Here is a 23855-nt window from a genome sequence, read left to right as displayed (position 1 = left end):
GGTCTTTAGGTCTCGACCTTCAGCTGTTGCCTCAGTGCTCAATAGCACGTACTGCAAAAAAGCAAAGAAAATGCATGCATGTTTAAGTGGGTGCCTGTTGAAATGCTGAGGATAGTAACTGCAATCCTTAGAACAGCTGAACTACAAAGTGTGTATGTGCTGGAATACATGCTAAGACTAATGGTTTGGTTCCTTGGAGTATTCCACATATTCCAAAGTATGGAGATATTAGAGTTAGTATATAAACAGCAAGGGGTGGGGCCACAAGGACAATGGTAAAGGCAGTATATATGGAGAATTTAGCATAGCCAATCAACCGTCATGTTTTCAAGAAATAGAAGGATCCTACAGTACAGGACAAAATAAAAAAACATGCAGAGAGACAGAAAGCATGTAAATGCCACAGATACAACTACCACAGGCCAGGGCTAAACCTTGAACTCTGCAAATGTGATGCAGAAGCCTTTGCTACTTGATCTATGCAACTAACAGCTGAAAGGTAAAATAAGCTATCAACAAAGAGAAATGGTCAAAGACATGGGCAGCAGTGCTAAAAGGTAATTATGGCCAGTCAAGCATGGCAAGCTGAAAGGGCAACACAGATTGTGCTGACACGATAATCATCACTGTAACAGATATGAGGATTTAGCAGAAATAAAAGGCCACAGATGGACATAAAACTTGGAGACTTGGATGACAAAATATGCTAGAAAATGAGCATGTAAGTACTCAGCACTTGCAGTGACAACAGCAGGAATCAACCATGATATGATGTCAGGTTTAAGTTGTTAAGACCACTGTTAATAAATATAATACTGTCCCTTGACAGCCTTCAGGGATGTATGCTTATATAATTTGATGGTGTTGTATGATGGTACATGGCACCTGGACAAAAAAAAGGTATGACTTGATTTGCGAAATGCATTTTTGCTGTTTACAAGTTTTTGCACACTACAAGCAGAGGTGTAAGGTGTGCAAAGCAGCCCTAATGAAACTCCTTCAGAGTGCCCTTGTCAGGTAGGGCTGACCGAATCTACTGCAGCAAGGTTACCTATAGGGCCATGGTGAAGGCATTAGTCTGCAGAAAGCTGTATCCACTTAGAGGCTAGTACTGAGAAACAGAGGCTGCACAAAGATAATGGAACCACTTGGGTATGGTCAACAGATCTCTGACCTTCTCCAAGCACATTCCTTTGTGTAGTTATCTCTTATTATCTACTTTGGTCCCATGGCTACCTGTAAAAACAATTCTATCAAACAGTAAGCTGATCACCAAGTGTTCAATTTGATCTTTGTAACTATGCTTTCTGTGGGAAACAAGCCCCCTATTGAAAGGGGTTGTCACCCCTAGTAATCCACATTTTATATAATTAACTCTGAGGTCACTGCACCAGAGGGAAATGACAGATGACTGCAACAAGGTTTTCTAAAGAATCCATTTTTTGGTCAGGCATTCTAGAAGAAAGTGGACATTGCACATTGAGACGGATAGTTTCTGTGACATCTTGCTCCGTATGTGCAGCTTCTCAGTAGTTGTACAGAGTTGCCATAGTGACCATGGAAGCACAGTGCTGCAAAAGATACTCATCAGCATACTGACTTATATTACAGTCACATGTCTATTTAGACGACACTTCACTATAGCACGTGTCATAGTCATAATGTCTAGTCATAATGTCCAGAAGGTAGAAGGCAACAGTGTTAAAATACTACAGGAGAATGCAGAATCCAGTTCTATTCTGCAGATCACTGCAGAGAGATATGTGTCAGAAAGGGAATATTTCACTACAGGTGTGTAGCCCGCTCTTTACATAACTGACGACAGTTTAGCTGGGAGACTGGCACCAGGTTTCAGGCTTCTGCATGTTTCGCTTAACGGTTACATAGTGTGTCAAGTGAAGCATTGCTTCACACGAGATATGCATCAGAAGGCCTGTGATGTCATATGAACACAATTAGTATGCACAAAGGTCCACATTAAAATGCTGTCATATGTAAAGCACAACGTCAGACATGCAGTTAAAAAGCCTGCATATATTAACGCATGTGGTGATTTCCACTTGTTAAGCACCAGATCTTCACTCACCTTTGTCGGTCACTGGATAGTCATTCTGGCATCTGCCTGGTAACAAGTCTGTAATAGCAATGTGTGGGCCAAAGTGATATCCCATATCAGTTTTACTATCTTCTATGGACTGCCTGTAGCCTGTACTCAGAAGGCAGATATAAACAGCTAACACTATATAAACATTGCATATGTAACATTGTTTTCATCTCTTGCTTACTTATCCTGGATGCCTCTCTATGTCATCGTAATACTTCCTGTAAATTATTTTATGCATATACTCATTGCTGTTTTGTGGGGAATTGTTTCTATTTTAGACTTTTTCTTACTAAGTCATGAATGTCTAGAACTTTCTCCCAGAGTCTTCACTGTAAATGAGCTATGCTCAGTTGGGTCTCCCAATCAAGAAACAAAAATAAATACTATGTTTCAATCATTGGAACTTCAGGGGCTATCCAAGGAATAAAATTACAGGATGATTTCCCTTTACTTTTAAGGATGATCCTTGCATTCTGCTTGGAAATAGACTGGTGCTGTACCAATATCCTGACTGTGAATACACACTGTCATTTTGCTGATTCATATAGGTCCATAGGTTCATAGATTAGTACTAAGCTAACTGCCCTTGTGAGCCATTTTAAGCCTAGCCAATTATCCCTTGTGAGACTCAAACCCTGCATCTTGTGTTTGTAAGGCAAACACCTTAACTATTAGGCCACCCTCCACGTTTTTGTAGGGGGCTTATGCCCCCAGAAAATCTTTCGGCTTTTTCCCGGTTAAGGGGTCGCCACAGTGGAACTCCGGTCTGCTAATGATTGGCAGTAGATTTTTAGGTGCCAAGTTGCCAGCTCTGATGCACAACCTTCAACGAAGGTACACCCATTCACGCATATCTCCACACAGAAGACGCTCTAGCTGAGAATCGAATCGACAAAGTCTTACTGTGAGGCGACAACGCTACCGCAGCACCACCACCGCAGATTGTTTTTAAATAGTCACAATGATACAGGCTGTATACTTCCTGTTCATGCAGTAACATCTACTTTCTTAGCCTCCTTACCATCATGAATATCATGAATGCAAAAGCAACCAAGGTGGGTTATTATGACCTAATCTTTGTATAATATTGATGGACAGGCATGCTGCTTTGCTGATGCTACCTGGTACCTCTTCTTGACGGCTTTTTTGCCAACTCATTTTGCATGGTTCCACTATGAGCATTCAACACAAGATTCCCCTGAATGTAAACTCTTATCATTATAAATGATACATCAAGAATTCCCACAACAAAACATAAAAACATTTTTTTTGTTTGCAGACAGGTAAGACATTCTGCATTACTATGTAGAGGGCTTTGCTCCAAACACACCCTTACTTAAATATATTGACTTAGCTGTCGCGCACCCAAGAGGAATATGGGAAACACAACAGAGAACACACTACACCCAAAAATCGTGACCTCCCCCGCATTCAAGTACAGCACACACAGCCTGGGAATGCATTTAAGGAGTTATTAACTAAAAATCAGGTATTAATAATGTACAGGGAAGCCAGTTGGCACATCAACAACTGCCCTCCCTCTTATGGCTCCTGTTAGAGACACACTATACTCAGAAAAAATTAAACGCCTTTTATGTTCTGGATTATATAATGTACCTTGAAAGACTGAATACTCTGAACTTGTGTTCTGTACCACACAAGCTCTTAAGGGAGATTCATGTTTAATCCACCACACGCACTGTCTGACATCCCTAATGCTGTCAGTTCTGGCTCTTGATAGGCATAGCATTCATCGTGTTGCCAGAGGCTAGACAGACTCTAAGCAGAGATATTAAAACACCAAGAAAACAGGTTTCAGTTCCCAGCACTTGGGGTTTATGAAATGAAGTACCATAAGACATGCAAAGGAGTACTTTTACAGAGGTTTTTCAAAACAAACTGATCATGTCATGGGGATCAGTATATCTGGTAGTATCCAGTATGCTGCAGGACTAGTTAAAGACCACCAGACCACTAGACTGTAATTTACCAGACACTACAATAAATCACAAGCTAATATATCATGATACAACCAGATTGCATTGTGACTGAAATAATGCCCCCTGATGGCAATAATGAGTCAGATCTCTTATTAAGCCGAATGCATTTTGCATATACAGAAAGATCTGAATCATCCTCAAAAAATGTTCTTAGTTCTGCAATCATTTCAAGCTGAAGAGACAGAAACCGCCACTTCTGTAGTATAACCATCATTATCATCAAAAGAGGGGGGTTGGGAAGACATATCAGGGAAAAGTTTTTAACCTTTGGGCAGCAGAAATGTCAGCACACTCTAGTACCCTTTTTGTACATGATCAGACATTCACTGCCATAATGATCACATTGTAACTAAGTCGCAAGAAAGGGAAGGACAAAAGGTAATTACTCCACTAATGGTCACTTCAATATGACTGTTTATCTTTGAATTGTATTACAACAGAAGGATTAAGTTCTTAATTTCTCTACAAGTTTTAGGTGCCATGACAACGATAGATTGAAGTTCTAATTAAGGCACTTACATTACTCTTTGGAATCTGCACATTTTTCACAAGTATAAATGGCATTCTTTGCAGAGAGTGATATGTTTAAAAAATGCTTGTTTCTGCAATCTTTACAATACAAATATGTAGGACTAGCAAAAAAACATTACAGCAAGAAGCTGGATCTAATAAAAAAAGGATATGAGCTTTCATTTAAGAAGTCAAGACTTCTTAAGATCCATAAAGCAGTGATCATGCATTTTACAACCCAAGACTGATACGCTTTTGGTGTCTTATCAATGGATGAGGTACAACTTGATTAATTAATCACACTATCAAACATTGATTGTTTCAGATGTTTTTAGAATTTTCAGGGACAAAAGGATAAAACTTCAAAACGTGATCAACAGAAGGAAGGAATCTTAAAATTCTAAACATTCAAAACTCGGGTAAAAGCAGGAGAGAAGCCATAGCTGTAGGATAGAACAAACCCTTATCTTGTAAGAGAGTTAACAGTTTATTGTAGATTACCAAAATGATTATACCTGTTGGCTCTGCTATTACTGGTAAACAAAATGTGGTTCAGCCAATCTGTGCATGGAATTACTATCTTTGGACAGCAAACATATCTGGGTGAGGTAGTAGTTGCGGTCAAAGGAAAGCTGATACTGGAGATACAAGCATGTATGTCTACACATCAAAAAGATAAACATCCTCAGATCTAAAACAGTGTTCATCTTGCTAAAACTGAAAAATAACAAAACGTATTCATTGCAAAGGGAAGCTGGAGTTGTCATTAACCCAGGAAGGGAAATGAGAAGTGCCATACAGGGGAAGACTGTGGTTCCCAGAGACTCAGATGAGTCATGAATCATGTGGGCCTATCGGGAGTGACAGCAATAAAATCTGGGATCATTTGGAGAGGAGAATCTCATTCTTATTTCTAGGAGTTCTTGGTGACTTGTAATCAGTTTCTCACAGGCCCCAGTTACCTTGGATCATAATCATCTTACAAACTGGCTGTACTGGGTAGGGGGGAGGTCGTATACAATCAGATCCCATGGAAAGCTCCCTAGGGGTGGCAGTGGGAGTCAAGTACCTTAGAAGGGCACTTAGTTGACAAAGTAAACAGTGAGAGTCAGGTGGGCAGTCAGAGATGTGATAAATTTAACCAATGGCTGGAGGGCAAGCAAGAGGCAGAACCAGTCAAACTGTCTTATTGAAAATCCAGTGTAGTCCCACCATCTCTAACTTGCTGATCAGTCCTATATTGACAGCTACTGAATATCAATGAAGATGAAATGATGAGAAGCTCTTTTGGGTCCCCCCTCCATAAAAGAAGATTCAGTCATTTCAAGGTGCACATAAGGTTGATGTAAGTGGAATGCTGGTGTAAAAAATAGAAATGTTGATCACTCAGTATCAAAACACTTCTAGGATAGAGCTCACCTGAAAGTCAGTGATCTGTAAAGATGTTGCAGAAAATAGCCTTCCTAAAAATTCAACAAGAAGATTAATAAAGAATAGAAATGAACACTGGATTTTCTTGGGTAACAAATAATGGCAATTGCAATTTTTTTCTGTGAAAAGTGGAGTGCTTTGTTGCAAAAGGTTATAATATTTTGCGACTTGACCGTACAACCAAAAAGGGTGGCGGTGTAGCAATCCTTTTTAAATCCAGCCTACAGATTACTACCTACAACTTGTTACCACCTCAAGTCTCCAACGCTGAAATTCTTATTACCAAGCTCCAACTTAACAAATTCAAATCCATTTTTATTATCTGTACCTATCTCCCTCCTGGTAATAGTATTTAAACAATAGAAAATATCCTCTGTTGCCTGTCTCATAATTTACCTCAAGAAACCATCATCCTAGGTGATTTTAACATTGATTGGAAATGTTTAAGCAGTCTAAACCCTACAAGCCATATAAACCTTTTTGGTTTTTCACAAACCATTACCACCACTACCAGGATACACAAGCCTAATAATAAAGAAAGTATCTTAGACTGGATACTCACAAATAGTCATCTCCAGACATATGAATCTGGTACCCTCCCAGATGATGTAAGTAACCACTCACTAACCTACATCATCAGGCATAAAACCAACCTACCCAACCCAACCATATATAGAACAATTAGAACCAAGAAAAACTTTAACCTTGATCTCTTCCAAAGTGAACTAAGAACATGCAACTGGTCTCCCTTAAAATACCTCCCACTGGAGGAAGCTGTCAATTACTTTAACTCTAACTTCTTATCCATTCTAGACCACCATGCCCCAACCTGCTCTATTAGAATGAGAACTAAATCTGCCCCATGGCTTTCAAAAGAAACCAGGCAAAAAATCAAGCTCAGAAATAAATACTGGAATAAATCTCGCTTAAGTAAAAACCCAATAGATCAACAAAACTTCAGGCAACCAAGAAACGAAACTAAAAAAGCAGTGCAGTCTGACAAAAGAAACTACTACTTATAATTCCAACAGACCCACCATAACCAGCCACAAAAGTTCTGGGCAAGTATTAATCAATTATTACACCCAGGTCAATCCATCACATCACACCCACAAGACACAGACCAAGAGAATCCAAAACAAACTGCTAATACCATTAATACATATTTCACTGAGTCCATTCAAAATCTTACTAATCAGCTATCTACTCAGGACTTACCTATATCCAGTTATATCACTAACCCACCCCCTCCTTTTCTCTTCCAGCCAGTACCAACTACATACATTCTAGCCCTCATCCAAAAGCTCAAACCATGTACTCCTCCTTCAGCTGACATGATTCCCGCTGAATACTTACAAAAGGCAGCCAAATCTATTGCATACCCCATTTCCATTCTTATTAATAGAACTATCACTGAAGGACACATCCCAAGCATATGGAAGGTCTCCCATATTATTCCCCTTCATAAGGGAGGTAACTCCACTGAACTCTCCAACTACCGTCCCATTGCCCTTCTGTCTCCCCTAGCTAAGCTCATGGAAAAATGCATCCATAAACAATTGCTAGACCACCTAATCCAATATAACTTACTTTCCAACTCACAACATGGTTTCAGACCCTCACATAGCACTACTACTGCCCTTCTTTCCTTCACTCACTGTATCAACAAAAAACATAACCTTAATAGGCTTTCCTCTGCACTGTTTATAGATCTGTCTAAGGCTTTTGATGTGGTAAATCACCAAATACTTATAAATATCCTCAAATCTCTGTCACTAGATGCATTTGCTATAAAATGGTTCCAATCCTATCTAGAAAACAGACAACAGGCCGTGCTTTGGCATAATATTCTATCTACCCATCTACCCATTAAGTTTACCATGAGGTACGATACGTGTGTGTGTGTGGGGGGGGCTGTGTGTCACATGAGCGGCTGACCTATCAAAATGGCAGAATGAAGTATTAAATAACTGACAATGAGGGTGGTACATACCCACGTGGGTGCCAAGAAGTTTCCATTATGGAAAAGATCCCAAATATCCATATGGAGAAACGGGTTGCATGGGTGTGAGAATAAAACAGGACCCAATTACAGTATGAGGAAGAACTAGTCTCTCAGTAAAAAAAAAAAACAGGCCATTGCCAAACCAAATCCCAAAAAGGACTGATTCAGATTCCAAAGAAGGGGGAGAGCTAGATATGAAAACCATGTTGGACAGTAATGTGATCACATTGCCACTCAAAAAAATAATTATATACTATGCACAAGCCAAAGGCATCAAAAACTAAAAAGGTCAGTAACTAGTGATCAGCCCATACATTATATCTACCACTAACTCCATGTTGCATGCCTTCATTCAGAATGAAAAAAGATAAATAAATGTATTGTGTAAGTTCATAGATTTATAGATTGTTACTAAGCTAATGACTTGGGGCCTTTTCTAAGCCTATACAAGTTTTCCTGAAAGAATAATGTCTCCTGTATCCAAACAGGACATTGAGCACCAGGCATTTATAAGCTACCTCTGTCCATAAGTGACATTAGTGCCAGGCCTGGTGCAAATTTCCTAGACTCATCCACTGGTCTAGGTTGCACTTAAACTGAATAATAGAAGAACTCAGCTTCACATGGACAGGAAAGCCTGTTCCATAGGAGGGGCAGTCTCTGGGTCACATATCTGTCTCTCCAGCATGTTCTGTTTAAGTCACAGACAAAATTCAGGCCCTTAGACCTTGTACTTCTGGTATTATTTGACATAAATATGCAGGAGCTTCATATGTGTGGGATTTGTGGATGTCTTTTAAGACGGACATAGATCATTCCTCAGCAGTAAATAGGAGACCAAGTAGAGGGAAATGGCTTTAAGGTGCTCGAGTAAGGCAGGTTTGTTACATCTCATATTCTTTTTGTAAGGAACCTCCGAGGTCCCTCTAGTTGTTGCATATACCTGATCAGGTACATACCAAAGGGAACACTGTACTCTATGACTGGTCATGTAAAGGTAGAGTACAGTGGGGTAATGACCTCTTTGGACCTAGATGTTGTGTACTCGCTTATAAGTTGTGTAACATAAAAGGGTTTTCTCAACACTCTGGCCACATGGTGGTCGAAGGTAAGACTACTGTCTACATGTGTATCCAGATACCTGACTACTGGGCCGACTCTTAGGGGTGTTTTATCAACATGATAATTAGCTGAGAGGTTGACTTCCCAAAGGGTACAATTATGCATTTCTTAGCATTGAGTTTAAGGCTATGGCTTTGGCGCCATTTATTAGACAGAGATAGGCCTTCGTGAAGAATGCTAGTGTTAGCAAGGGAGCAGATGATAACCCTCAGCTTGCAATCATCTGCAAACTTAATCAGCCATAAACTTTCAGTGTTTGCTTCTACTTCAGATAAATAGATGCCACATAGGAATGAGTCCAGTACCGAGCCCTGAGAGACTTCACTTGTGACTAGCATCTTGGTGGAGGTGGCCTCACCTATTTTGACCTCCTGGGTCTTATCAGTGAACCAGCTGGCTATCCAGCAGGTGACAAAAAGGTTTACTCCTAATTTAGTGAGCTTGTCTATAATGCCTGAGCGGGGTACTGTATCAAAAGCCTTGGCCAGGTCGAGGTAAACTGTCTGCAGTCTTCCCCTCATCCATTGCTTTGGTGACCCTCTCAAAAAAGTTCACCAAATTTAATAGGCATGACCTTCCTTTAACAAAATTGAACTGTGATGGGACCAGCATTTGTAGATTCCTATGTCCTTATTTGTCATGTCCATGACAATTCTTTCCATGGCCTTACATATGAAGTTGGTCAGACTTATGGGCGTATAAGTTACCATAGGAAGTAATCCAAATTTAAAACAATATATTGCAAAAAACCTGAGCCAGTTAAAAATAGCTAAACAATGCCTCAATAAAGCAGCTTCAACAACAATATTCAACAGTGAGTACTGTAGTCTGTATGCATTGCACAACCAAACTCAAGCTGCAACAGTATATGCCACTATGTCAGAAACTATATACTGAAGTAACATGATCTAATAAGGCCTAAACCACTTAATTTAATGTGGAGCTGTGACATTCTCTACCACCTGCTTTAAAAAGTCTAGTCATTTAACCGACCATGCTAACTAGCAAAGTGCACTGGAAGGAAATTAAATAGGAAGCAGCAGGAAGGAGGCCAGCCAGAAACAGCCAAAAAAGAGGAAGAAGGCAACACCATCAACAGGGTGGCAAGAAGGTAAAGAAACCCAGAGGTTTAAAAAAACACAGAAGGATCTTTTCAGAGCTAAAGGTCTGTGTGCAAGAGCAGAGTGGGTTGAAAACACAGCCACTGGTATAAGGTAAATTCCATTACTACAGTACAAATATAACATATATAACTGTCTCAGACCAGATCCTTGGGATGGGATAAGGTCAGGGTGGGACTTCCTGCTACCGTGTGTCTTGGAAATTCTAGGAAAAGCAAGGACAAGAAGGCAAGCAATAGGACCTCCCATCAGAAGAAAGCTACCCATCACAAACAGTCCTTTGTAGACAAGTCAAGAGGTTTACAGGCCAGTAAAATCATAGAAATGTAGGACAGCCATGTTACAAGTAGTTGTATACTTGCCCTCATCAGCCATTTTAGGCTGAGTAACCAGCGCAAGCATGAATTTGTAGGTTTGCATTTAAATGCTTTGAATGACTCTGCAAATGTAGGTTCTACAGAAGTGAAAAACCAAACAAAAGTGCTAATGTAGGAATGAATGAAAGCTAACTAAACAAAGGCACCTACATAAACAGGCCCATTTAGATAATAATCCATCAGTTAGGAATCATTTAGTATAAGTGCATAACAGAAACATAAAAAAGACTATCTGTACAAATCAAATAGGCTCAGTAAGTAAGCATCATATAGCACTTAGTTAACAGTAGCAATAACTAACTAAAGAAACCCTTTTAAGTGAACGTCAAGAAGGAAAATGCTAGTGGGGTTTAACTAATCACACACAGACAGGCCATAGATACTGCACTAAGTGACAACTCTTACCACAGCCTACAAGATCTGCTTTCACCAGTACAATCAGTGTAACTGAGGCAGATTACTGGTACAGGATCTGGATGACAGATGATGTCGAAGAGGGGAAGGGAACATGTAGGACTGAGGTTCCAGGTGTAAACTGGGAACGTATGTTTGGAACTTGGGAGAGTTGAGCTGTGTAGCATCTAAGAGAAAAGGAAGATGGAATGGGAAATGCAGGAACTCAGTAGGCTGGTGTGAGAGATAAAAATAGGGAGTGAGGGGGCACCAGGGTGGCAAGTTGGGGGTATGAGCAGGCAGTCAAGCCAAGGTGGCACATGGGTTGAAGTTTCTAAAGTGAGAGTACGTTCAGGGGAGGGCCTGTAGCAACAGAAGGACAAGTACAGGAGAGAATGGGATAGGGGAGGCAAAGGGAAGTAAGCATCTGAGAGGATATGGCATGACAGAAATGGGACGGTGAAAAGGGGGAAGGAGCAACAGGGATACCCAGAAATGAGGAAAAAGAAGGCAAGGAACAGATTTCAAAGGTGATGTTATATAATGCCAGACACTCTCAGGATTTGAAAATGTGGGTACTGCAGAGAGTTGGACTTTGAAAAAGAACTTGGACATAGATCTAAAAAGGAAATGGGAACAAGAAGTGAATGGCAGTGGTGCTGATTGTAAGAAAGGTGTCAGGGTGCAGGGAGAGTGTGGGAACATCTGGGGACTGGACATCATTTACTGCCTTCTTGCCTCCGCAGTGCAGGAAGATAGTCTAAGCCATTCCACTGAAGAATGGTCACTTCTTACATCCAGAACAGAAAAGGAAAGGACCCTGATAGAAGTTATGAATCAGGAAGAATTTCTTACTTGGTGCGAGAAGAAATCCAGAACAACATTACATTTAGTTCTCATGAGGTCAAACAACATTTGTGATGTGCAGGCATGATGTCTACCAGCCAGCAATAACATGATAAAGCTGTAGAAGCTCAAGGTTCAGAGAGAAGTGTGGGACAACTGAAATATGATTTAAAAAAAAGGCAGCTAAGAGTCGATGTGTAGAAATTAGGGCTATAGCAAGAAGTGAAGAGGGTCATACGGTTTGTGGATATACATTCAGAAAGTTATTCATGACTGTTTGCACAGACGAATGGTGAAGTGGTCAAGCAGGTGGACAAGGCAATACTCATGAATAAGGAGAAAGAAGTGCGGGAAGAAGAGAAGTACACCTGTATCAGGCCAAAAAGGAATATGACTAAATGGGGGGGGGGATGCCAGTGCCAGAGCTGGACAGGAAACTAACCAAACAGATAACGTGAGGATGCAAAATATTTTTAGGTGCATTTCAGGGAGGAAGAAGCTTAACGTTAACTTAAACAAGTTAATCGTGGATGACATGGAGTTTAGATATGACAAGGGCATTGAAACGAATTGAAGTTCTACATGTCAGTATTTACAATAAACAGACGGAAGAACACTGTGCTGGCAGGGAAGGCAGAGGCAGAGGGAGATGGGACTGCTGAAATGGGCCAGGAGGAAGATGACAGAGAATGAACTGATACGTTACAGGATGGGAGAACACAGGGTCCAGACAGGTTAAAAGTCAGACTGATCAGAGTCCTAGCAAGTACCCAGACAGAAACACTCTCAAAATTTTAAAAGCACTTTGTCTGGAAAACAGCTTCTGCTGCCTCCCTTTTTAAGGAAGGTAGCAAGACCAGTCCATGCAGCTACTGACCAGTGAGGCTGATGGATGTTTGCAACAAACCTGGGTGAGTTGATCCAAATATGATAGCTTGAGGTTATAAGAAAGGATAACAAGCTTCAGGACCCAAACAAGCCAATCTTCACTGCCAAGTAGGACTACCTATAAAGCCTCCTGCCATTGTATAAGTGGATAACAACATAAATGAAAGAGGGAGAGACACTGAATGTGCTCTGTCTTGACTCCAGTTAGGTTTTTCACTTGGTATTGCATTAAAGACTACAAGGAAACTAAAGTAGTACAAGTACAGCAGAAGCATATAAGAAAGGTGAGAAAAAGGTGAGAGGAACACTTGAGAAGGTGATTGATAGGCAAAGGCTGTCAGGGACTAGGGACATAACCCATGGAAAGTTACAAGGGTCACTACTGGAACCACTGCTCTCAACCTCTCATCTTCATAATCAGGGCTAGAGTGAAAAATAATCAAGAACAAATGCCCAACAATCAGGACGACATGTTAAATGTTGGTATTAGTGACCTATGAAATTGACAGAATAAGATAACATGCATTTTCTATAGGAAAATAAAGCTATCTGCAGTATTTAAAAAAAAAACAGTTTAGGAGGGGCAGAACAAATGTTTCTGCTAAAATCAAGTATGTCTCTAAAAATCTGAGATATTTAAGATGTGTGTGGTGCCTTTAGCATTTAACACACTCATGTTTATTTTGTTAGAGATGGTAACTAACAGACTGAACCTATTTCAAAATGATGTAGGTAATTGCAGCCACTTTTATGAGTAACGTTATGTCTAAAAGTGGTCTCTCGATACTATGGCAATTTATAAAGCTGTAGAAGCACACACAAAAACAACAGCCTCCCTCTCGTGTTTCCCTTAGCAAGGTGTACAATGCAGAGGTGCCCCTTATCATCACTACTTTTTGCATTATATTTGGGGCCACTGACAGTTACATTAAGGGAATCTATAATGCAAGCAGTGGCATAGCTAGTGGGGGGCAAGGGGGAGGGGTCCACCCTGGCACTTTTTGGGACTCTCACATTTAGTTACAGAAATCTGTACCATGTGTTGGACACGCACAGGCGTCCTGTTCTACCTGAACACCCGCGCTATTTGAAATTGTGTGTGTGTGTGTGTGTGTGTGTGTGTGTGTGTGTGTGTGTGTGTGTGTGTGTGTGTGTGTGTTACTCAGGCTCAAACCCTGTACATTAGGTACAAGGAGCAAGAGCCTGAATTCTCTACCCATACCACCACTTGCTTATGATTCAAGGAGTTGAGTCCATAGCTCTCAACTGTCCAGATTTTCACAAGAATGTTTAGCTCATACTTTGGGTCTGTTCCTCTTAAAATTTGTGGTTTTCCAGCAAATTGGTGAGAACTCAATTCACTAAATAATGACAGCCATTTAAGTTTCAGTTTTCCTATCTTTCAGGAAACGCATGGTAACACAAAACATTTTATTCTAGCAACTTCCTAAGATTATACAATTAATGTTTAAAATGTGCACCTGGTTTTGGGCCTTTGACCCCCCCCCAATACATTTTGGACTTTTCCAGAGTTCTTGTGCTGCAAAGTTGAGAGAGATAGTTGAGTGTCAAGTGGATTTTACAAGGAGCTGAGAACTTTAGGAGAAGAGTAGTTTAGTGATGCTTATGCCAAGTCTGTTTGCATTGTTAGTAGCACAACAGCTAGTATACTTGCTTTTGAAGCAGAAGGCTGTGGGTTCTACTCCCACAGTATGTAGATGGATTGCTGATACTGTACTATATTGTACTTTAAATAGGGTGGATGCTGCAGTTCTGAGAATGTCCTCCTTTGGAGGAAATACAGTACCTGGTAACTATGAACCTGTTATCAGTTTGCCATCCATTCCCTATTGCAATGTTATTAGCTTATTTTTTAATGAAACATAGGTAATTTATTCTTTAAGGGCAACAGGCACTTTATCTGTAGATGAAACAATGAAATATAAAATTGTTTGCTAGCAGAAACCTCTTCATTAGTTACAGCTCTCTTTAATATGGAATTATTAGATTACTTTTACCTCTGCAGAGACCCGCGGTAGTGGTGCTGTGGTAGCATTGTCGCCTCACAAGCAAGTCATTGTCCCGTTCGATTCTCAGCTACAGCGTCTTCTGTGTGGAGGCATACGTGAATGGGTGTGCCTTCGTTGAAGGTTGTGCGTCAGGGCTGATAACTCGGCACATAAAAATCCACTACCAAATGTTAGCGGACCGGTGTTCCGCTGTGGCGACCCCTAACCAGGATAAGCCGAAAGACACAACAACAACAACAACTTTTACCTCTGCAGAGATTGTGCATATTTGCTGATACTGGTGGATTGTAATGACAGAAGTTTGAGTAGACTTTTATGATGCAACTATTCTGAATTGGGCAGTTTTGTCATTATTGGTTGATAAATTTTGCTTCATTGCTTACTGGAAAAATGTTCAAAACAATACATGTAAAACATGCTCTAACAAGTGTGCTGTATAGAAGGAATATAAATTAATACAGTCAGGAAGGTGAATCAAAAAACACATATATGTTTGCATGGTCTGAAATATGTCTGTAAGGAACCTATGATTTGAAAACAGCCCAAAGATAAACTTTATTTGCCACTGGCCAGATGCATTTTCTTTGAATGTGGGTTTCAATGCATGTGAGTTTCAAAGGCAGCAAAGGTTTAATGCTAAGTCTGTTTTCATTATGAGACTGTATTGCTTTGTTTAGCAGACATCTATCATGGTTTGTGCTATAAAATTTAAAATAAAAGTTTTAAATGAAATCCAAATAATCATTGTAGAAGTAAAGCATAAAGTAGTATGCATGTTATAGTGTTTATGGCAAATGTGGAGAAATAGCCAGGTAATGGGCCACTGAAATGGCTGCGAGGGGAAGGGTTGTGTATTGGGTGGGTCCCATTTGACCATGATTTTGTGAGGGGGGGCAAACTCAAAAACAGCCCCAGGTGGCACAAACTCTAGCTACGCCACTGAATGCAAGGCTATAATTGGACAGGAAAAGACATCATGACTTGCTGACAATGTTATTCTGTATGTAGCAAATGCAGAGCAGGATGTCCCCAAAACATCTGATTTGTTAAACATGTATACCATTGCAGGCTATAAAATAAATGAGAATATAACAGAAAGCCATGAATATGGTTAGAAAAAAGTGCCTTGCAAGCAGCAGCACAGTTAAATATAACCAATGAGATCAGACAATGGAATATATTATCAATGGGTAAAGAAAGCAAAGTGTAGACTATAAATATGTTTTTGGTACCACTGGTGTTATACACCAGACAGTATATTACACAAAACCTGAAGATACAATTTAGGATAGGACAGATAACGAAACCCATCCATCCTTAACCCCTCTTTCCAGTTTTGCACATGGGGTCAGGGTATCACTTCAGCGGTGACAATCATCTCGAGCCAAGGTTTACACTGCCAGATGGCTAGCCCTGACACAGTAGTTCATCTGTACTACTCACTGGCACACACACTCACACCTATGGCCCATTTAGCATGTCCAATCTGCCTACTGCATGTCTTTGGAATGTGGGAGGAAACCAGAGCACCTAGAGGAAACCCACACAATTGCAGGGAGGACATGCAGACTCCACACAGAAGGTACCCCATCCGAGAATCAAACCAGAGAATCTCTTGCTGTGAAGCGACAATGCTAACCGCTTCACCAGGACAGTTAAAATAAAATATATATATTTTTTTGGAGTGGTAAAAGAGCTAGAATACAAGGGAAAATAAAACTGCCAATAAGCCAAGGGAGGCTGTGCCTTTCGGACTTGAGGTCATACTATCTTGTGTCATAAATGAGACTAATTTAAATACTCCAAAGTAGGGATTCAACCTTAAATGGAAATCAATGGCTGAATTGTAAAAAAGGAAGCTAGTAGTAAAGGGTTTTGTGCATAGAAACCTAAGGAAGATGAAGAGAAACATACATAACTCTATGCATTTATTGCATTGAAGGAGATTTTACAGAGGGAAAGGTTAACTAGAAAGCTCAAAAATAATTGTCCCCAGTAGGCTTTTAGGAAGGAGTAATGAAGGCAGAAAAGAGGTAACAGCTGCTGCTAGATGGAAAGCATTACAGCTTAAGACAAAATACTGGGAGAAACCATAATAAAATGGGAGGAGACAAAAAGAGAGTATTAGTTACCAAATAAAAGTGCAACTCATATATTTAGGGGCAGTTGCAGAGCAAAGACAAAAACTGAAAAAAGAGGATGAAGGAAGGGATAAACTGGAATGAAGAGGCATTTTTTCTAGAGAAGATAAAGTGCTGACTGGAAACTGTAAAGGGTCAGGCTGAAAATTTAAGACAAAACTGGAATCAGAGGTTAGGAAAATAGATAGGTCAGTGGACAAAAATATGTTTGGCTGTAAAGTATGTAACAAAGATCAGTAGTTCTGCACTTCAAGTAAACTGCAAAAATCAAGAGTAAAGCATCTTACAATGGAAGGGATTACTTTTTCTTATGATGGGTAGGGACATACTGTGCAATCCTCTGTATTTATTTATTTTTTTCATTTAACTGAGGTAGAAAGCCGATCCAAGGAGAACCTTGTCAGATTCAGCACAGGGAGTACATAAAAATGCAGAACAGCTGATACAGTGATAAACAAGAATGACATAGAACAATAAAAGGGCATGACTGCAATCATTTAGAGGCTCAGATAAGTGTGAACAGAGGAAAACAAGAGGGAAACAATTCCAGCATTGCATGCAAATTTAAAGCACTGGTCTCATATGCAAAAAATGGGGAAAAAGGGCTGAAGGATGGATATAGACTGCTCCAGATACAATGACCATCTTGCTTTCCAGTTTGGTATAATTACAAAAAGAAAGTCAAACTAACCCTTTAATGATAAAGACTGCATTTTGAATTTTGAGGGCTCCACTCATTCTCTTCCGTTGGGCTTTTGATAAGATTATGGTGAATTCTATATTCATACAAAGTAATAGGCCTGCCTTGAATGACCATCAGTAATATGATACAGGAAAACACTTTTACCCTCAAACATCTTCCCAGACATCAGTTACTCAGTTTCTGATAAATTATAAATGCCCACAGTAACAGCATCTGTTACCAAAGAGCATCCTTACTGAAACTTCTTGTTTCTACTGCTTAGTCTGCACGCATACATACACTTCTGAGTAAACTTTAATCTGATGGAAACAATGAAACAAAATGTGTCCTTTTCTAAACCAACACAAATGCATAAAACAGAGGCAGTTTCATACAGTATGTATATGGGAGGATGAAGGGTTTCAGTCCCTTAGTTTCCAGTTTTGTAACCCAGCATTTTTACCATTATGTTAAGCTGCCTTCTTAGTCACTGCCTGCAAAAAATACAAGTTTATCTGGGCACACCCAAGTTCTTGGTGGCCTCAATACCCAATCAACCACATTATCAACTTATTATTAACCACTTACCACTACTGGCCCAAGAAAAGTGATGAAAGTGCAGTAACGACTCCTCTCTTCAATGAGGGCACGGCGGACAGCTTGCTTCTCGGTCTCCTCTAGCAGAAGATACATGTCATTAACGTCATGAAGTGCATTGTCCAGTTGTGGCTGGAGGTCTCCTTTACCTAAAGGAAGGAAGGGGAGGGTGACAATGGAAATTCTGAGTTCTCATCTGTGGCCTCCTCTGGTAATGTAACCCTCCACTTGATGAGAAGAATGGGCTGTAATAGTCCAGAACTTACCAGGGTCTGTGCATCAAGCTCAGCAAGGCACTGCATCCTGCAAAAAATATCTATCTGATTAAACACAATGTTAATTATGGTTCCATTGTTTTTGATAGCTATCAGTTAAGCCAGATGATGAAATTGTCACTGTGCCATATGATACAACTAACCCATCAACAGGTGCCATCCGTGAAGGGCAAGTCAGGTTAGAGGGTGATGTATGACTTTCTTCAGGCTTTCTAGTGCCTTAACTAATGCCACAACTGTTCCCATACAAGTAGGTGTCTTACTGACAGTGACATTACATAGACACCAGACACACTATCTGCTGTAGTAGACAAATGATTTTTCTGTGCACAATGAAAGTCTTACACATGCACTCCAGGGCCAAAAATTTCCTTATGTTCTGTAATGTTATGCCAAACATACCAGGAGCTTAGACGGTGCAACATATGACAGCTTTTCTGACATATTAGCCAACATGCTATACAAAGGCTATTCTAGGTAAAACGGTGTCTTAATATAAAGGTATTGTGCATACCACTGCCCCTAGACTCACAGATAGTAAATACACAATGTTATATTTTATTTTTCACAACTGGTTATTTACTGGACTTGTTGTAAAAATGTAGCCACTGCTCACTTCAGATCTCCTGCATATCGTACAACTGCATTCTCCATAGACACACTGCATACTTGAGTAAGCCCTGGGTATTTCTCTTTACCATATGGGTCTTATCTCTCCAGATATGTATGAACTTATTGGCCTTTACAGGGTTAGAATATTCCATATTAGGGTGAAGAGTGAACGTGTAGGGACCATCATACTGTGGCAACTTGTTGAGCTGAACAATATGGCAATGTGACTTATCCCTCTGCCACTTGGGACTGAGCTGTACGCATTAATGCAGGCATGCAGTGGTGCACTGCAAAGGGCAGATCAAGCTGTAAGTATTAGTAGAGGCATGCAGTGATGCACTGTGCAGGGCAGACAAAGCTGTAGGCATTAGTGCAAGCATGCAGTAGTGTACTGCAAAGGATGGACCAAGCTGTAGGCATTAGTGCAGGTATACAGTGGTGCACTGTTTAGGGGGGACCAAGTTGTAGGCATGGAATGGTGTACTGTAAAGGGCAGACCAAGCTGTAGATATTAGTGCAGGCATGCAGTGGTGCACTGTAAAGGGAGGACCAAGCTGTAGGCATTAGTTCAGGCATGCATTGGTGCACTGTGAAGAGCGAATCAAGCTGTAGACATTAATGCAGACATACAGTGGTGTACTGAAAAGGGTGGACTAAGCTGTAGGCTTTAGTCTAGGCATGCAATCCTGCATTCTAAAGGGAGGACCAAGATGTAGGTATCGGTGCAGGCATGACATGGTGCACTGCAAAGGGTGAACCAAGCTGTAGGTATTAGTGCAGGCATGCGGTGGTATTACTGCAGGCATGGAATGGTGTATTGTGAAGGGCAGACCAAGCTGTAGGCATTAGTGCAGGCATGTAGTGGTGCACTGTGAAAGGTGAACCAAGCAGCAGACATTAGTGCAGACATACAGTGACGCATTGTGAAGGGTGAATCAAGCTGTAGACATTAGTGCAGACATATAGTGCTGCACTGCAAAGGGTGGACTGAGTTGTAGGCATTAGTGCAGGGATGCAGTGGTGCACTATGAAGGAAGGACTGAGCTGTAGGCATTAATGAAAGCATGCAGTGGTAAACTGCAAAGGGCAAAGCAAGCTGTAGACAATAGTGTAGGCATACAATGCCACACTGTAAAGGGCAGATCAAGCTGTATGGCATCAGAGCAGGCATGTAGTGGTGCACTGTGAAGAAACACAGTTATAGGTATTAGTCCAGGCATGCAGCGGTGCACTGAAAAGGAAGAACTGAGTTGTAGTCATTAATGCAGGTATGCAGAGGTTTACTGCAAAGGGAGCTCTCAGACTGCAGTGAGACTAATCTCTCAAAGCTTCACCACATGGTTCAATCTCATTTCACTTTTTGCCATTGTGTCCTGGTATCCATAAGGAAAAAGGCAATGGGGAATGCATGACACCCACAGAACACCATTCAAAACTGTCACTCTCTTGACTATTTTACTACATGACACCAACCAAGTCAGAGTGTGACACAGTCATTGAGCTGTGCATCACCTACCATAACTGCATTAATGATGGTAAATGTGCAGTACAACTCTAATTGAACTAACTTTAGGGGCATAATCATACTGACATGTAATGCCACCCATTCTACTCCAGAGACAATCACACTGCTATACAATGCCAATATAAGTTACTTAGGGGGCAAACACTGGCTTAGGAAACACCTACCAAGTCATGCCAGTGCCTTTGTCTTCTGTCATGTAATAAAGACTCAAGTCACATCAGTGACAGTCAATAAACTACTTGCTACCTGACCAAGTCATACTAGAATTTTACCTACCATGAAGTGTAACAACTGTTAACATATGCCCAAGTCATACCAGCAGCTCAGATACTGTGCAGTGTACCATCTACCCAAAGTCATACCAGTGCTTTAGTTACTATGAAGTGTAGCATCTGTTAACACCTGCCCAAGTCATACCAGTACTTCAGTTACTGTGCAATAACATCTACCCCAAGTCATACCAGTGCCTTAGTTACTGTGTAGTGTAACATCTGTTAACACCTGACAAGTCATACCAGCACCTCAGTTACTGTGCAGGGCAATATCTTTAATGCCAGTCCAAGTCATACCAGTGCCTTAGTCACTGTGCAGTGTAACATTTGTCCAAGGCATTCCAGCACCTCAGTTACTGTGAAATGCAATATTGGTTAATGCCTGCTCAAGTCATACAGCACCTCAATTACTGTGGAATAACATCTACCCCAAATCATTCCTGTACCTTAGTTACTGTGCAGTGTAACTTTTGTTCAAGTCATCTCAGGGCCTTGGTTACTGTACAGTGTAACATCTACCCCAAGTCATACCAGTGCTTTAGTTACTGCGCAGTGTAACATTTGCCCCAAGTCATACCAGTGCTTTAGTTACTGCGCAGTGTAACATTTGCCCCAAGTCATACCAGTGCTTTAGTTACTGCGCAGTGTATCATTTGCTCAAGTTGTACCAGTACCTTAGTTACTCTGCAGTGTAACATTTGTTAAGGCCTGCCTAAGTCATACCAGCTCCTCAGTTGCTGCGCAGTGTAACACCTGCCCTAAGTCATACCAGGGCCTTGGTTACAGTGTAGTGGAACATCTACCCCAAGTCATATCAGTGCTTTAGTTACTGTGCAGTGTAACATCTACCCCAAGTTATACCAGTGCTTTAGTTACTGTGCAGTGTAACATTTGTTAATGCCTGCCTAAGTCATACCAGCACCTCAGTTACTGCGCAGTGTAACACCTACCGCAAGTCATACCAGTGGTATAGTTATTGTGTACTTTCACATCTGTACTACTGACACTAATGACAAATTCAGTCTGCCATGTAAAACGTACCCAGCTCATAATAATGCCTTAGTCATTGTGTCATGCAACACGTAATTAAATCATACTATGCCACAACCACTATGCACGACAACACTTGTATTAGTTGCACAGTATTTCAGTCATTGTACCAAGTAACAACTACTAAAGTCACAACAGTGCCTTAATTATGTGTCATGACATAGCTGCTCTGCTTTCACTACAGACTTAACCACTGTGCCATTTAACACATACATGAGACAAACTAATGGCATTGTTTCCACTTCATGTAAAATCTATGCAAGTCACATCAGTGACAAAGTTAATTTCTCAAAAAAGCCATGCAAATCACACCAGTTATCTGTCATTTACCTACAAAATTCAGTATCTTGGTCACTGTGCTACTGATACCTATGCAAACCACATCAGTCACAAACTCACAGTTTCACGTAATGCCCACTCCAAATCACACCAATGAGTTAAGAATTATGTCATGTTACACTTGCCCACATCACACCAGAGACACACAGTGTGGCCTCTATAACTACAATGCAAATCACATCAGAATCAATCCACCATGCGACATCTCGTCAGATTATGTTAGTGACAATCAGAGTATTGTATAACATCTACATAAGGGACACCTGAGAAATAGCTATGCCTTCTTTAATACCTACACAAGCTGTGCCATTGACACAGTCACATATCATGTAACACTTGTCACACCTCTGGTTTGAAATTTTGCTATGTAAAAACCTTCCCATATCACACCAGTAACATGATCACTGTGTAGTGCAACATATATGTAAGTCACGCAAGTGATATGGCCATACTGTAATGTCATATCTACCAAAGTCACTCAAACAATATACACTGTTACATGTAACGGCTGCAAAAGTAGCACAGTAACATAATCAGTGTGCAATATAGTGCATACCCATGTCAATTTGTGTCTTGGTCACTGTGGTCTGTAATATCTACCTAAATCAGACCATTACCTTAGTTGTATCATACAACACCTGTGTAAGTCATACCAGTGGCATATTTACAGTCTCTTGGAACACTTAAGTTACAACAGCCACAAAGTCACTAAGCCATAATGTGCTGAACAGTCTCAATTGCCAGCAATGACACTGTCACTCATTCACATTAACACAAGTCAGGTAAGTGACAAAGATGGCTCCCTATTGTAATTCTGACACTCTTAAGGATGAGCACAACAATTAGAAAAAAGAAAAACAGCTATGGAAATACAGAACAGTGAATATCAAACATAGTTTTCTCCTTTAAAGGAAGGCAAGATCTCTTCACCCCACTGTGTCTAAGGCCCTGTAAAGTGGAAGAATTAACTCTTTGCTTCTGGAGTTTATATCCCCAAGGATACACCCCGACATTCTTTTTATTGCTGCCACAGACCTCTTACTGCAGTGCTGGTGGTCCAGTCCAAATGCAGTCAACACCCTCAGATCCCTTTCCTGTTTTGTTGCATTGGTTCCACTTCCCCAGCTGACATGTCACACTAGGGCACTTGGGGCCTAAGTGAAGTGCTTTTTATTTGTTTTCACTAATCCTCAATTATTAGCTTTCCTCCCACTTAGCTTTTTCAAATCCTTTCTAAACTTGCTCTATCATCTATTTTTGCACATACTTTTCTGCAATAAATAAAGAGGCTGATCCTGTCCTCTATTCACTCAGACGTCTCTGAGACAAACACACTGAAGACAGACTGTGATACGCCACTAGTCACTTTCTTAATTGCTGACATCACTTCTCCCAGCACAACCTTGTGTGTTCGACAGTTCAACCATGCAGCTATCTAGTTCCTTTGTCCTGGCCCTCCTTCTCCCAGCTGTTCCAATTTTCCTATCCTCCTCTTGTGTGGGACCAAGTCAAAGGTATTAGGTCAAGTTAGATTA

General features: G+C 40.6%; 1 protein-coding gene across 8 annotated transcripts in view; it reads right to left on the bottom strand.

Annotated features, from left to right (window-relative positions):
- The window catches only part of MTSS2 (MTSS I-BAR domain containing 2), a 1242959-nt gene that overhangs the window by 173515 nt on the left and 1045589 nt on the right, over positions 1 to 23855 (bottom strand). For all 8 annotated transcript variants that reach the window (XM_044081300.1, XM_044081304.1, XM_044081301.1 and 5 more), the window contains one exon: positions 18239 to 18396. In XM_044081300.1, coding sequence (XP_043937235.1) covers positions 18239 to 18396 — 158 coding nt within the window. The remainder of the gene's footprint in view (positions 1 to 18238; positions 18397 to 23855) is intronic.

Source organism: Protopterus annectens, chromosome 8.part0 (genome assembly GCF_019279795.1).
Source record: "Protopterus annectens isolate FY-2018-M chromosome 8.part0, PAN1.0, whole genome shotgun sequence".
Classification (NCBI taxonomy): Eukaryota; Metazoa; Chordata; order Ceratodontiformes; family Protopteridae; genus Protopterus; species Protopterus annectens.
This window is presented reverse-complemented; position numbering and strand designations above follow the sequence as displayed.